This window comes from Labrus mixtus, chromosome 15 (assembly GCF_963584025.1).
Source record: "Labrus mixtus chromosome 15, fLabMix1.1, whole genome shotgun sequence".
Lineage (NCBI taxonomy): Eukaryota > Metazoa > Chordata > Actinopteri > Labriformes > Labridae > Labrus > Labrus mixtus.
The window spans coordinates 20,802,227-20,817,271 of NC_083626.1; the positions used below are offsets into that span (position 1 = coordinate 20,802,227).

The following is a 15,045-nucleotide window of genomic DNA, read 5'->3' on the forward strand; positions in this document are numbered from 1 at the left end:
CACCTACAACGGCCTTGTTAGCCAGCTCGTAAACTCGGCCACAACTGAATTGCCACTCAGTCAATAATCATGTTAGCTGTAGCCTACTTCCAATGCAACAAGCCTATCCTCAAACTACTTGTATTTTATTTATTTATTTAATGGTAACAACTCTAAAATTCACCATCCACACATGAATTAAAGTGTTGGGATTTGCGATGTTGTAGTTTTCATGAAGCTAACTGTTGTCTATAAATGTTAGGCTAACTGCTAAGCTAAACTTAATAAATCCAAGGCGTAGTTTAGCAATCTCAGACATTACACATTCCTGTAAATAGTCTTGTAAATGTTGTCTATATGAACTGTAGGTTACTGGGGTGAAAGGGCACGTCACCTAAAACATAAATATACCCCTTTGCAAGAAGTATTTTATTTATACTTTGCTATCCTTTTTTGAAATAGTTGTAAGTTGTATTGGGTCAACTTTTAGTGACATTTTACCCCATATGTTACAATAAATGCTTAAAATAACACATAATTCATATCTTAGTAAGCTAATAGACTATGGAAAAATACAACCTTATGCCACAGACTTTTCTGACATTTTTGTTGCACCTTTACCCTGTATCTATCTGGCAATCCCATTGTGCGTACCTGACCCATACCTGACCTAACTCCACGCTGACAAAGGTAAGAATAAAAAAATCTTAGCTCAACAATAAATGTAGGCTACACACATTTTCATGCATGGGAGATGATACAAGATTATTCATGTTGTTTGCAGCTACAGTGTTTAGGCTATTTTTCTTTTTCAAACTATCTGCTGAAATGATGTGCTAATGTTCCTTCAGTCTCCAACACTTTAGGACACACTCTAGGTTGTCCTACTTACCAGTTGTGGTAATTGTCATGGTGGCATATCATTTTTTTTTTCTAATTTTACGGACATGTACAGTACATTTACGGGTTATTTAAATATTTTGTTTTATTCCTGGGTTTTTTTTATCTTAAAAAAAAAAAACCTTTTTACCTTTGATATTCTCTGTGATTGTTAATGGTTGTTTTAGTGATTTTTAAACGTCGTTTTTAAAGGTTTCTTTTGTCTATAGCAATGGTTTGTGTGAAGCACTTTGAATTGTTGCTAAAAGTTGTTAGGCTTCCAAGTTTTCTGATTTCAAAAACAAGATTTTTACTAAAAGTTCAGATTGTATTTAGTTAGACAATAAATAGTATAGTAAAAAAATGTTTTTCTTGTGATGTAGTTGCCAGGTACTTTTTTCTTTTGTTAATTCTTTCCTTATTCAATTGAAAAATATTTATGTAGAGCTACTGTATGTATTAGACAGTCTTTGAGTTTGCGTTGTATGTTGTGTGTTGTATTTCCTTTGTCGTGTCTTTTGTTGTACTGTGAGTATGAATGTCATGGGTGTATTTTCATATAATCTAAGTAATGATGTCTTGTCAATGACGATATGGAGACCTCAGGAAGAGCATACAAACAAAAAAAACCCTGAATGGGCAAGCAGGCAATAACAAAACTTCTTACATTATCTGAACAGTCCAGCACATCTTAGCAGTCCCTTGGCTGCCTTCCCAAGCAGACAGGTTGTTCACCTTTCACCTGCCTTAAGGGGAAGCACAGTTTTTTGTTTGATTAAGGATAATGTCTTGAAACTATCATTGTATCCTTTAGTGACATACATACTGAAGCACATTTCTAATTCAACCAGTGTAGTCCCCCTGCTGATTGTTTGAAAAAAGTGAAGCTACAACATACTATGGCATTGGCTTCCCTTCTGAAAGTCGTGCTTCCACTTCTCATAGGCTACTTCAAACTAATAAACTTGGCCTAGGCTTCTATTATCCAAAGACACCTAAGCAGACTCCTCACTCGTAAAGTTTGACAGCATATTGACTATTATCTATTTTTGGAAGTTCCTCTTGTATGCGTTTTTTTTTGTTTGTTTAACACTTTAACAAGGCAGTTCCTGCTTGCCCTAGTGTAAACACATTCATGCCATATCTCATTTAGATTACACACTGATAATAAATAAGTAGGTATTTATTGGAAAGCAGACACTGTAGTGAGCATGGTTCAATTCCTAAAAGTCATTGTATATAGTGTGTTGGTATTTACTTTTTTAAAAACATTCTAAATCCAGATTTTAAAAAAAAATTATTTAAAACTCTTGCGCTGGTCGAAAATATTATAGTATTTCCACATTGATGTGTAATCAGCATTTACTGTTGAAGCAGGTCAAGTTGGAGCTTTGTTTACTTTGCTGATTACTTTTTAAAGTTAAGTCTAATGGATCCTAAACTGAGTGTGGGGCTAATCCAAAAGGTAACAAGATAAATCTGAGGGAGTCTTAGGTTTTAGATGAGAAAGGGAAGATGTATTAAACAAAGTTCTGCTAAAATACATGTATGAATTATTGATAACATATTCGATAATTCTACCTATCTGCACCTAAAAAGGTTGATCCAAAGTAAACCACCCTAAATATTTAAGAGCCACTGGTTGATTTGTTTTTTCTATCAGTCTATCACATTGTTTTTTTTTTTTGGGGGGGGGGGGGGTTTCTTGTCATATTTGTGTAAAAATAAATTGTTCTCTCTGAAATTAATTATAAAGTCTCAATTAAAGAGTGTACTTTACTTTTTTCTCTTTTGTAGGCTACTTGTCAAGTACAACATTCTCCTGCATTTAATTCACTTTCCACCACTGCAAACAACATCCCATCAGCTGTTCACTTTTACAGTGAGCCTCATCCTGTGAAACTCAGTACTGTAAAATCTGACTTCACTGCCCTCCACATCACTGTTTGTTCCTTCTTCTTTCCTTCAGGGAGAATGTTGAAGATCACAGCTGGTGGTTTGACCGACCGGGGTCTCCGCAGACACAGCTTCACCTCTAGAGGGAGCACCGAGTTACTAAAAGTGGAATTGAGAGAGTGGTGTGAGCAACGGCGCGCCTGGGCCGAGGAGAGCTGCGTCAAAGCACCCGAAGTTAGATAGCATAACACCGGAAATTAGTGGAAGATGATCTTTAAAAAATAAAATAGAAATAAGCGAGATTTGATGTACAGCTTTACAAGCACTGAATTAAAACTAGGGATAAAAAAAGTTTGATTAAATACAGATTGGCGTCCATATCATAATTAAAATAATACGTTTGAATGACATGGCTGTGACGAGTTAACCTATTCTCAGTTAAGACAGATAGCTGTGATTTAGCATCAAAGACAAATCTCCCACTTTCCAATCAATCCCCATATCAGCCTTATATGTATTTCAGATACCCTTGCATAATGGATAGGCTACCCATCAATGAATTAAGTAAAAAAAAAAAAATCTTCATCAAGTTTGGTTCTTAGGATTTATTGTAGGTCATGCATTTGGAATTTTTGAGCACGTATTCCAAAAATCAAATTTTCAGTGGTGCGTTTGTTTATTCTGTACAAACACGTGTGTGAAAGTAGGCCTATGATTTAATATTTAGTGGGTGGTTATATATGCTCTTGGCTCTGGGCAGTCGCTAACAAGTTATACGTTTTGAATTAAAACAAATAACAATTATAAAGATACTTAGATTTTCTGCTAGCCTTTTCCACTTGATTTAGTTTTTGGTGCTAAGATCAACTGATCAACTTTTACTTAGATAGGCTAGATTAATAGATTGCTTGCTGACTTTGTACAATTTAAGATTAAGATTTAAGATTTACTTTTATTGATCCCCACAAGGGAAAATTTCAGTTTTTTTTACACTCTGTAAGTCATGAACACACACATAGGCTGAAATATACACACACATGCAGAAACAGGATCCTATGGACATGCACTAACGTTAAGCATTCAAATGACTATATAAGTCCGTCCCACACTTAACCCCCTTACATCTGTTATTTTTGAATTATTGCTATTTATCTGCGTGTCATTTGAAAATGTGTCTGCTTTTTTTTTTATGTTGGCCTATCTAAGCTTCTTCCACCAATGGGCTTTTAATTTGAAAATGCAAACCGGAAGTGTGATCTTTCTATGTCCCTCGTCTTTACAGTGGTGCTTGGAGCCGAGAGGGTCAGGGGGAGGAGAGGAAAGGGAGTGGAGCGAGAAGACGACAAAAGGAGATCCACCACAGGGTGACCAATTTAACCGGACCATCCTAGCTCAGCAAGGCTTCAAATGGTCCTCCTCCCCGGCCGCTCCGAGCGCCCACAACGCCGAATCGGATTGTCAGCCGCGGTCCTGTAGGGGAGCAGAAACAAGATGATCACGGTGAGTCCGTCTCTCTCTCTGACCGTCACTGCCGCTGCACTCTGCAGGCCGACATATATAATATATGTTCTCCTGTCACACAGACGTGTCAAACGCTGTTGCATTGAACCGTGGACGCCTCTGCCACTTTTCTGTCAGTACACCATTTCTGCAGGAGTGAATGACATAGCTGGCGACAGCTGCTGTCCAGGCCTCCGCTTCACCTCCGTGGTGTTTTGTGGCAAAGGATACACGGTCCGTTGATTTCCATTGGCGCTCAATAACAAACATATAATGTGTTGGTAAAGCAGAAGATGAGCTCCAGCACAGTGTGTTTGTGTTTCTTATGACAGCCCACTGAGGGCTTGTTATAGCCTAAGACAAGCCTACATTCAGAGGCTGCATCTGATGCTCATAATGAGTCAAATCATTCTGATAACATGAATTTAAATTTAAGCACCTTGCATTTAGACCGTATTTTTTTCCTCTCCGTACGCACACATTGAGTTTGTTTATTATCAGTTTAGCAGTATTATCCACTGCTTTAGTCCTCCATCCAGTGACTGATGCTGAGGAATGTGCAGCAGCAATAACGTGTTTATATCTGTTTATTTACCAAACACTCGTGTATGTCAATATACTTCTCCTGCGAGCTTCTGCTGTGCTGCAGGCTGACAGACTTTTGCATTAAATAATATCCCGGACAGAGGCGTGTTTGCATCTTAACTCGGACTGTCGGACTCAACGGAGTGGTTTTGTGGTCCCCGCTATGGTTGTCACATAGGCCATGGTGTTATGTAACAAGAAGCCTACGCTGTTTGAATGCGGGCCCTCACACTCGGCCTGTCTGCCCGTGCATGGCATTTATACACCGGATGGTAGACATATAGGCTACGCACGCACATGATTTAAAAAAGAACCGTGGTTGAGGAATGTGCAGAAATGAAAATTGAACCGGCTTGTCTTTCATTTCCATTTATTGCTTGATCTGTTTTGCATGCGGATGACAACAGAGACACGCAGAGTCAGAGAGAAACGGAGAGAGAGGCATGCTCAGCTTCAGACTTGTCGAACTGGACCAAGCCCATAAATAAAAAGACTCTGCTGCTCGCTGTTCGTGGCTCTATGTTACTCCAGTGTAGCGGCTGTCCGGTTGAAAATGTCCCCCCAGGAATAGTCAGTCACCCCCCCCCCCCTCCTCCTCCCGCCGCCTTCCCAATGCTCTGCCTCCCCTCCCCTCTTCTAACGCTGGTGGGGGAAACCGGAGTACAGCCAAGCACCATGCACTCACACCAAGCGACTGGCAACACCGCGACGTTCGCAAATGGGTACAAGCTGGTCGACCTTGTGCAGGGGAGTGAGGGACGCAGCCGGGTAGGAGGAGGTGCTGGAGGTGGGAGGAGAGGGGAGGTGTGTGTATGTGTGTGTGTGTGTGTGTGTGTGAGAGAGAGAGAGAAAGAGGGAGAGAGGGTGGGCTGGCTCTCCTTGAATTTTGTCGATCCGCTGCCAGGGAGGAGGGATACGGCTCGGACGGATACGTGCCAGAGAAGGCGCATGCAGGCAAGATATAGCGAGGAAATGCTATTTTTGCTTCAACAACACAGCGTGCCTGTATGGGGAAAATGCCGGTCGAGAAAGGAGGCGGCGGCGGCTGCAGAAGCGTTGCCTTTGCGCCTCTCCCTGCACTGTGTAGAGCTCAGGGTGTCTGGAAGCCTGGTAAGATCAGCTGATAGAGCCATATGTGGAGGTTTTAAAATTCAAACAGGCGGGAGCTATGAATGCAATACAGTCGGCCTACTTTTATGACAACTACCGAATTCTGCAGGGTTTGTATTTAAACACATGAGACATAGATACTGTGATCAGGTTAGAATAAACCTATATCAAATGTCAAAGACATCCTCACATTAAGTGGACTATAAGGACAGTTTTTTTTTCTTGTCAGGAATGAATGAATGCACTGATCTGTTTTTTTTGTTTTTTTTTATCTCCTGATAACTCAACCAGGTCTTACTGATAAAGATTCCTCGGTTGACACCCAGGGCGGGCAAATGTACACACTCTTTTTCTTAGTTAGAAGCATAGGTATTTATGGTCTGGTAAAAGGCGTTGAAATGTACACGCAGCAAAAAAGTAGTTCTCTGAAGGACATTTCAACCGACTGTGTGTGCAAAACTAACGGACCCTCACATCATATCAGGGAGACTACCTAACTTTAATCATTCCAAGACTTTCTGGGATGTTGCACTTTTTTACTACTTTGCTACTAGTTCTTTATGCTGGACTAAAACTTCATACATTCACCAGATGTCTCCACTGTTTCATCTGCATGTGTCTTATGTGTTGTTTTTGTCTTATTACTCCGTATCAATCGAGGTTGAAATCAGCATTGGTGTTGGGAAAGCTGCATACATCTTACATCATCTACAATATAAAAACAATTCCAATTTCCAGGAAACTCATTTATGCTAAAATAAGAGCCCGTTTTGAAAATGTAGGGAGAAGAAAGTACACATACATAGAAGAAAAGTACAGATACCTAAAAACTCTCATTGAGTAGAAACAAACCACTTGTTTTTTGTTACTTTCCATCTCTGCTGATACCGCAGCTTGTTTCCAGAATTTTAAAATCTGCACACCTCACTGTGTGGAACACATTGTGATCATTTTCTTGATCATGATGTTATTAAAAGCAGGCATGGCTGTGGCCCACTGTGACTGAATACATTAAACTGATGAGAGAAGTACAGACTCGAAACCTCATGTATTAAAAATGTGACATTGTCCATACAAGACAACGCTAACCTTAAACATCACAGAGGCAAGATAGATTAGATATATGAACTACTGAACCACAAAACAGTCAGGCATGGATGGTACTACATTTACAAATAGTTTTAACACCTCGGTTACACTCTCATATTGTGGGGCTATAAGCATTTTATTTTACACGTGAAGCAACACCAAACTAATAGAGTGTCATGAATGTTTGTGATATATGTTTTTAAATGTCAACAGGGGAGAAGCTTGTTTTTCAAGTTATTTCGAAACAACTTCTGGTCTGGTGCCTCAGGACCCACAGATCCTGTCATGCTATGTGTCTCATTGCTGTCTTGATATTTGTCTTGACAGTGACCTGTTGTCTAGTTGGCATTTATCTGTATTTATTACTCAGCTTTATATTTGATTGTGATAATAAACAGAGCCTTTAGGGGGTCTGTATTTTCAGACCAGAAGTCTCCAAAATGCTGTTGAGTGGCACATGGTTTTGCAGTGGGGTCAAAGGGAGCCAGTTCTGGTTCACCTTAAAAAAACAAGCCTTCAAGCTATTTTGGGTCATGCTACCCCAGCGTTTCTGATTCTCCAGGAAATGAGTTTCATGTCCTTCTTATGGACAATTTAGTCGACGAGTGTATTTTTAAAATGACAATTTCAAGATCTTGATGAAAGCCGTGCCTGTTCTTTAAAGACCGTTAGGTTTTTAAATCTGAATCCTGACATCACTTTGTGTTCAGTTTGTGTTCATTTTCGTTTATATTTCCTTCGCACCCAGCAGAATCCGTGGAGATAGTCCTCACAGCAGAGATTGGTCTTCTCAATAACCTTGGCCTCTGCTCACTGGCTCCAACGAAAACGTCAGGAGGGTTGTGAAGCAACTGGTGAGACCCTTCACCGAATCCAGTCAGACCACACCCTGCGTCCCTGCAGTGTGGCCTCTACAAATCCCTCAGCACTTCTTCAAAAATTTGTCCACTGGGATAAATGAGTGAACCGGCTGCAAAGGAAAGGGCTGGGACATGTACCAGAACCCCAACAGGTAAATATGCAAGGAGGTTTGTTTGCTTCCCACGGTATCTGAGCTTGAGCTTCTATCCATCTTTGACTTGTCTTTGTACTGAATGTTATCTCTCCTCTCATACAGAATGTCCTGGTTCAGTGGTTTCCTAGTCGCTAGAGTGGACGACCGCAAGACTGCGTGGGGGGAGCGCAATGGCAAGAAATCCAAACGGAAGGGAGGCTCATCTCTCTGCAACCCGCGTTACATGAGCTGTCTGCGGGACCCAGATGTCATGGAGCCCCCTTCTGGAGCCCCCCTCCATCAGCACCACCGAGGAGGGGTGGCGGGGGCCATGGGAGGCGGGGGAAACTTTGGTGTCCGTTGCGGTTGGCAGGAGGACCACTACGGCAAACGGGGAGGGGAAGGGGTGGGCCTGAAGTCGGTCGACCTGGGCTTTGAGGACGGGGAGTTGAAAGGGAGGAAAGGCGGATGTAACGGAGGAAGTGGAGATGTTGGCGATGAGGGTCCCAATGGCGCAGCAGGTGTGGTGACAGCTGCAGACTGCTGGCTCAGGGTGGTGCAGGTGTTCCAGTCGAAAAAATTCCAGTCTCGAAAACTGGAGCGCCTATACCAGCGTTACTTCTTTCGGCTGAACCAGAGCTCCTTGACAATGCTCATGGGGGTACTTGTGATCGTGTGCGGCATCATGCTGACCTTCCACTGTGTCCACGCCCCCCCTGAAGTGCCCTATTCCTCGGCCCTGTCGGTGGCGATGGCGCTGTTCATGGCTCTTATGGTAGTGTGCAACCGTAATGGCTTCCACCAGGACTACATGTGGATGGTCAGTTACCTGGTGATAGGAGTATTGGTGTCAGTACAGGTGTTCGGGGTGTACATGGTGGCACCCAGGAGTGCTTCAGAGGGCATCTGGTGGTCTGTGTTCTTCATCTACATCATCTACACTCTGCTGCCCGTAAGGATGAGAGCGGCAGTGCTGAGTGGAGCTGTGCTGTCCATCATACATGTGGTCATCACCTGGCAAATCAACCAGGAAGACGAGTTCCTCTGGAAACAGGTAAGAGACGCCTGACATGTGACTGCATGACTCTTTGTTAATGATTGAACTGAAGGTGAACAGAGAATTGTTAAGATCGAAAGTTCGACATATTTCTTTTTACGTTTGTGTAACTTCTTTGGGCAGAATATGAATGAGGTTTAACCTCTGACTCATTGACCCATTTGGCAGGGCTAGGTAGATCTTGACCTGTAGTTGAAGCGTTCAGGTTTCCCGTAAAAGTTGAAGCAGCAGTTTCATTGAAATGATTAAACTGCCTGCTACCCGCTAAAAAAGGTCAATCATAGGTATGTTTAGCCCAGCAAGAAAACATTTAACTAAGCAAATGAAGTCCACCTGTTTCACATCCAGCAGGAAGAGCAACATTGGAATTCATTTGGAGGCACCCTTCTGTTAACCTGTAGTTAACAGAACTTAGTGTTAGTTTACTCTTATATGGTCAACATCAATTTCTGAGCCTGGAACTGGTTTGTCACAGCTTTCAAGCTGAACAGAGTTGCAAGCTACCTTGACAGAGATCAGTGAGAGCCGTGACAGAACCAAAACAATTAGATGAAAGATGCTAAAGTTGCCTCTCAGCTGAGAGGATTTGTAGAGTCAGATGATACAGTAACTCTCTGTGAGCACTACCTTACATCCTTATGATGTCCTTTCATTCTAAAGATTAATTTAGAAATATTGACTAGTGCGGAATGTAACGGGTTTTTCGAAAAACAAAACAATGAATCATCACCCCTGCCATGATTTCTGAATCTGTGGAGACTAACTGCTTGTGTTCAAAATGTTGTTTAAAAAAATTTGGGCAGTGGGTTTTTAAGCCCTCGACCATTAACAACATACTGGGTCTGCGTGTGAGGCAAACCTTGAATAATTTGTTAACCAAATTCAACTTACAAATTCCACTTGTTTTGCCTACCAAACTATATACTGAATTTGCTAAGTGATGAGTTATTCCTCTGTTTTGACCGGACTTGACAGGTCATTATTTAGCTGCATGTTTGGAGGCTTTTAAAATGTCTCTTTTACCGTGATGTTTATGATTGCGTAGTGTAATTACTGTGTGAACTTGCAGCAGAGCCAATGAAGAGTATTTTATTTATCCATACATGTACTTTAGTGCACGTGAGTCTTGCTTTACAGTGTGTTGATTGTGCGTCATGTCCAAAGGACCGAGGGGGCTGAAGGTCAGCAAGCCGACTGAACCGCCTAGGCCGGAAAACGTTATGTGTGTGTAACCGTTGGAGAATACTATGATATAGAGCAGCATCTCATTTAGGCCTCTGTGCTCTCACACAAGGGACGCTTTGTACTTTTCTCCAAGGGTGGGGTGACAGGGTTGAGGACGTGGTGGTGGTGGTTGGGGGGGGGGTAGTATGGTGGGGACAGTATGGTGGCTGCTTGCTTTCTGCACTGCCATACTGGATTGTTAGCTGTCATGTCCTCCAGGAGACATCGAGTGATATAAAAAGAAGGCCATTACTTGTAACAATAGGGGAATATATGACTGAATTATTAATCACTGATGGTCAGTGAAATGTTCCCGCTGTAACTGTAGGTATGCATGCTTTTTCTTTCACATTTAAAGTTCAGTTTGTAGAAAAATCTATTCTCAGAACCTTCTCGAAAAAGGCGGCTTGAATACAAAACACTCGGTCGTAATGTTGTGCTTATTTTTTTTAACACAACTAGTACGGGACTAGGTTATAGGCATTCGTGGGAACTCAGTAAAGTGCTAGCATCATGCATGATAAACCGTAGTGCAATCCATCACAGGATCCAACATTGTTTGCCATCGTTAAGTGAATGAAACTCATGAGATAGCTGCAGCCCTGCACCGCTGTTTATTCCTGTGATTGTTTTGTGTACTATGTGACACAGTGAAACAGCTTCATCAATCACTGCTACATGCTTATGTGCAAGTATTTCCTCTTTCTCCAATAACTCATTAACCTCTCGGGGGGTTTCTGTTGGTGAAGATCCTCTTTTTTTTGTGCTGCAGATTTAAATCTGTGCAGTTGAGTCTACTGTTAAATGTGACAGTAACTACTGTAGATTCTGCATGTTTGTTCTATCGTGGGCTCCTCTCCTTTTATTATTAGTGTAATTAATATGTTGATTCCTGGGAAATGTAAAAGAAGCTGATCTATTTCCATCCATGAAGTAAATCTTGTTTGTGATAGTCGTATATTTCACAAGCCACTGTAAGTGGTTGCGGAGTCAAATCGCTGATCACCTAAGCCCTCTTCCAAAAATCTTATATTTTCCTTTTTATTTGACACTCAGAAATCATAAACAGGTTTAGTGTAAAGGCATGCGATGTTGGGATTACACACAGAGTCCTTTTAAATAAATCAAAAACATTAACATGTTATATTTAGACAGTTCTGTTTGAATGGACTGTGATTGTAGACGCTAAACTTTTGAGGTTGTATCTTTGAATAACTTTGGAACGGTTCTCTTTGGACTTGAGATCTCTTCTTTACTACTTTATTTGTTTTAACCTTTTTATTTATTTGTTTCTATCTTGTATTGTTTATATATTGTTTAGTTCTTAGTCTGTATTTATGGCATTTCTCCTATGTTCTTTGTAAAGCGCAAATTCATGATCAGCTCTTCAAAGATGCTTATAATTCCATTTTCTTGCCTAAGCCCTGTTCCCATGGGGCTAGTATCAACAGGTTATAAGTTATACGGTTTTGTACTTCTCATGGATTTGAGCTTGCTTTTTGAATCAATGCTGTGAAGCAACAGGAGCCTCCTGAATTTGCACCGAAATGCTGTAAAAACTTTCTTTTATAATTTCCAAGGCAGCCTTCAAAATTCTAGACTAGGAGAGAGGAAACAGAAAAATGTTTGTAGGAAAAAACACAATAGAATCACGACCCCAAAAAACCAAGATGCTTATTCATTTGGGACTCATACAAATCATGTAACTGTGTTTTGTCATTAAAAAAAAAAAATTGATTGTTCAAAGAGAAAGGATTGGATAGAGTCAGAAATTGGGACGAGAGAGAGGGCAACGAAATGCGGGAAAAGAGCCACAGGTTGGAATCGAACCCAGGCATCCGCGGAGGACTTTGACCTCTGTACATGGGGCACGGCCACTAACCGTCATGCTACCGGTGCACTAGTTTAAAGTCTTTTTAAAGATGAAAGGTGTTCATATAATCTAGTCACTGTTCAAAAGAAATCTGTTAAATTCTTTGTAAAATCTGAAAATGTTCTTGTGGAGAAACAGACTCATTAATAAATGATATGAGAATAAATCTCATCTCTAGAGGAAATGCCAACAAAATAGTTCCAAATCAGATCAGAATAAGATCTCAGCAGAATATAATTTGACAATTTGAGAAATTATTCCAAACATCACAGAATAGACATTCACAAAAAACAGGCTGAAGACAAAAATAATAACAAAAACAATATTTAGCACTAATTATTTCCTCACAAAAATATGCCACAGTAAAACCAACTTTTGTTCAAGCGACAACTGTATTGTTGTACATGAGAGTGAGTATTTTCAGTTTAAGTTATATAAATATTTCTTCAGATTTATCTCATATTATTTTCTGACTGTAGCCGCTAGAAGAATGTGTCATAAACCAGCGAAAGGGAGGCTCCTCTTACAGACATCTTGATGAAATATTTCATGATTGTCTCTTTAAATTTATGGCTCCTAATCCCTTCAAATCCTACAAAACACATGTGATCCATGTGATTGTGTCTTAAGCTCTATTGCTCTTGGGGTTGTTTGGTATGTGTGTTTTAACAGCTGTGTACAGTAAACCCAAGTGTCTGTTCCTTAGCTTCATTTCGAGTGTCATTTTGCACACATTCACAACATGAAGTAGTTCGAACCACCATGTAACATCCAAGACTGTTTTCAAAACAAACACCAGCGCTTAAAGCTGTGACTTAAGTTTGTGTAATATGGACTTACTGCTACATGTTAGCTTCACTTTGCTGTGTACTTCTTGCTGCTTTTTTTTTTTTCCTTTTGTGGCGCCATGTCTGTGATCCTCAGACTTCTCAGCTGAAATCAATTAGCTTTATCGGTACAGTGCATACTCATGTGCATGTCCCACCCAGGCACGCACCAACACTCACGTCTTCCCTTGCTTTGTTGAGGCTGTCACAGTCCCTTCTAGTCTCTATTGAATGTATCTCCAAACTATTGGGCTGGTGGTTGTGTGTGGGTGTCGGTATATGTGCTAATACATGACATGCACTGTTGTGGATTAAATCAAAAGAAAGAGCACCACAGAGCTGGCACATTTTGAACACATATTGATCCATGTTTGTTGATTAAATCTTTTGAATTTCTTTGTTAATGTGTGCAAGTTAAACAAACATTTTCCTTTTCTTGAAATTCTGTCATGCATTGTTGCCTGTCATGCCCAACCCTCCTTAGAACAGTGAAACAAATATATACATATAGAGAACAGATGAATAAAATACATAATAAAAATAAAAGATTATAAAAAAAACTGACAACAGTTACTGAATTAAAATGCTAACTACGAAGGGATAGAAAAAAGTGAAGACAAAACCATGGCGGAAGTTCTGTCTGTTGGTTTTGAATGTAAGTGTGGAAAGAATTATTACAAAAATACTTATGCTACTACTTGTACAATCTTTACATGAGGGTTATTTGCTTCCTGCCCGTCCCGACTATGGCTAGCATTGTTGTCCAGTATTGTTGTGTATGAATGTTATTGACAGTGCTGAGGGAGGTCAAAGACTTGTTCCTAAAAATACTCAGCCCTCGGCGTTTCTGCTAACTGTTGCGTCACATGGAACAGTCTTATCAGACCCTGCGTCAGAGCAACAGGCAGGTCATTCCAATCCTGTTTTCTCTGCATACACACGAGTTGCAATTTCATACCCTGAAACATTACACTGCTGTGGAGGCTAATACTGTATAATCACAGACACAACAGCGATTTATTTTCTTTCTCTTTTTTTTTGTAAATGAAGTGTAATGCATTTTGGGATGGATGTTTGATCTTCTGACCACAGCGGAGATAATGGGTTAAGCCCCTAAAAGCCCATTAATTCAACACAGAGGGCAAATCAGGCCTCTTTGTGGACTCTGGCTCAATGCATTCATTGGTCTCCTTGTTGAGCCTCACTATGTGTTTTGGTGTTTTTTTTTTATTAAGCAGATTAGATAAGAAATATGTCCACTGTGGTCTCACATCCGACTTTCCAAATGGCTGTTGCTCAATTTCAACATTTCTGGGACGTTTTACAAAGAATACATTGATCTTAGTCATTGTTAATCTCATGCTGTATCAAGTGGATCAGCTGTTCAGCTGTTTCACAGCAGCCTCCCAGTGCTGGAATAACCTTGTTTGTGCATCACACATTGAGACGGGTAGCTGGGATCCTAGTGGAAGCCTGTTACAATCACCTGTTTATGGCTACAGCTACTGAATAAGACACCCTGTATGAGGAGGAGGAGGAGGAGGCGTGATCGTAGAATCCGATATTCTCTCCAGCAGTCCTTCATTGGCCTCCTTGATAAATAATTAGTGTGTTTAACGCGGCAGCAGCATTTTAACTAGGATACCTGTCACACGTACACGTTGCTCACAACAACAGCTCTCTGAAAGGATCCTTGCATGTTGCAGTGCATCATAATTGAAGCGTTCTTATAACATAATGTGACTTGCTCCGATGTTGCATACATTTCAGTGGTTAACTGTCTGTACTTATGTGAGTATAACTTGAATGCATACACACACACACACACGATGATGAATGCTGTTTAGTATTTCTCATACACACACATATGCCACCACCACCACCAATCAGCCAATCTCTGCAACAATAAGAGAGCCGGGGGAAATTAGTTATCAGTTTAGCATCACTTCTGAGAATGATGGGGAATAAACAGCATCGCTAAGTGTCTCCCCTCAGTGCTTGTGTTCAAGTCAGTCCAGCGGTTGCCATGGAA

At 40.8% G+C, this 15,045-nt stretch overlaps 1 protein-coding gene across 3 annotated transcripts in view; it reads left to right on the top strand.

Annotated features, from left to right (window-relative positions):
• The first annotated feature begins 4,047 nt into the window (after positions 1-4,047).
• Positions 4,048-15,045, top strand: part of LOC132989645 (adenylate cyclase type 6-like) — a 38,177-nt gene continuing 27,179 nt past the window's right edge. Inside the window, exons 1-4 of one of the 3 annotated variants that reach the window (XM_061057379.1) lie at positions 4,048-4,254; positions 4,338-4,488; positions 7,790-8,050; positions 8,156-9,086. In XM_061057379.1, coding sequence (XP_060913362.1) covers positions 8,031-8,050; positions 8,156-9,086 — 951 coding nt within the window. In that variant the 5' untranslated portion in view covers positions 4,048-4,254; positions 4,338-4,488; positions 7,790-8,030. Of the gene's footprint in view, positions 4,255-4,337; positions 4,489-5,668; positions 5,950-7,789; positions 8,051-8,155; positions 9,087-15,045 lie in introns of those variants that run through there. The other 2 variants (XM_061057378.1, XM_061057380.1) reach the window with 2 other exon arrangements.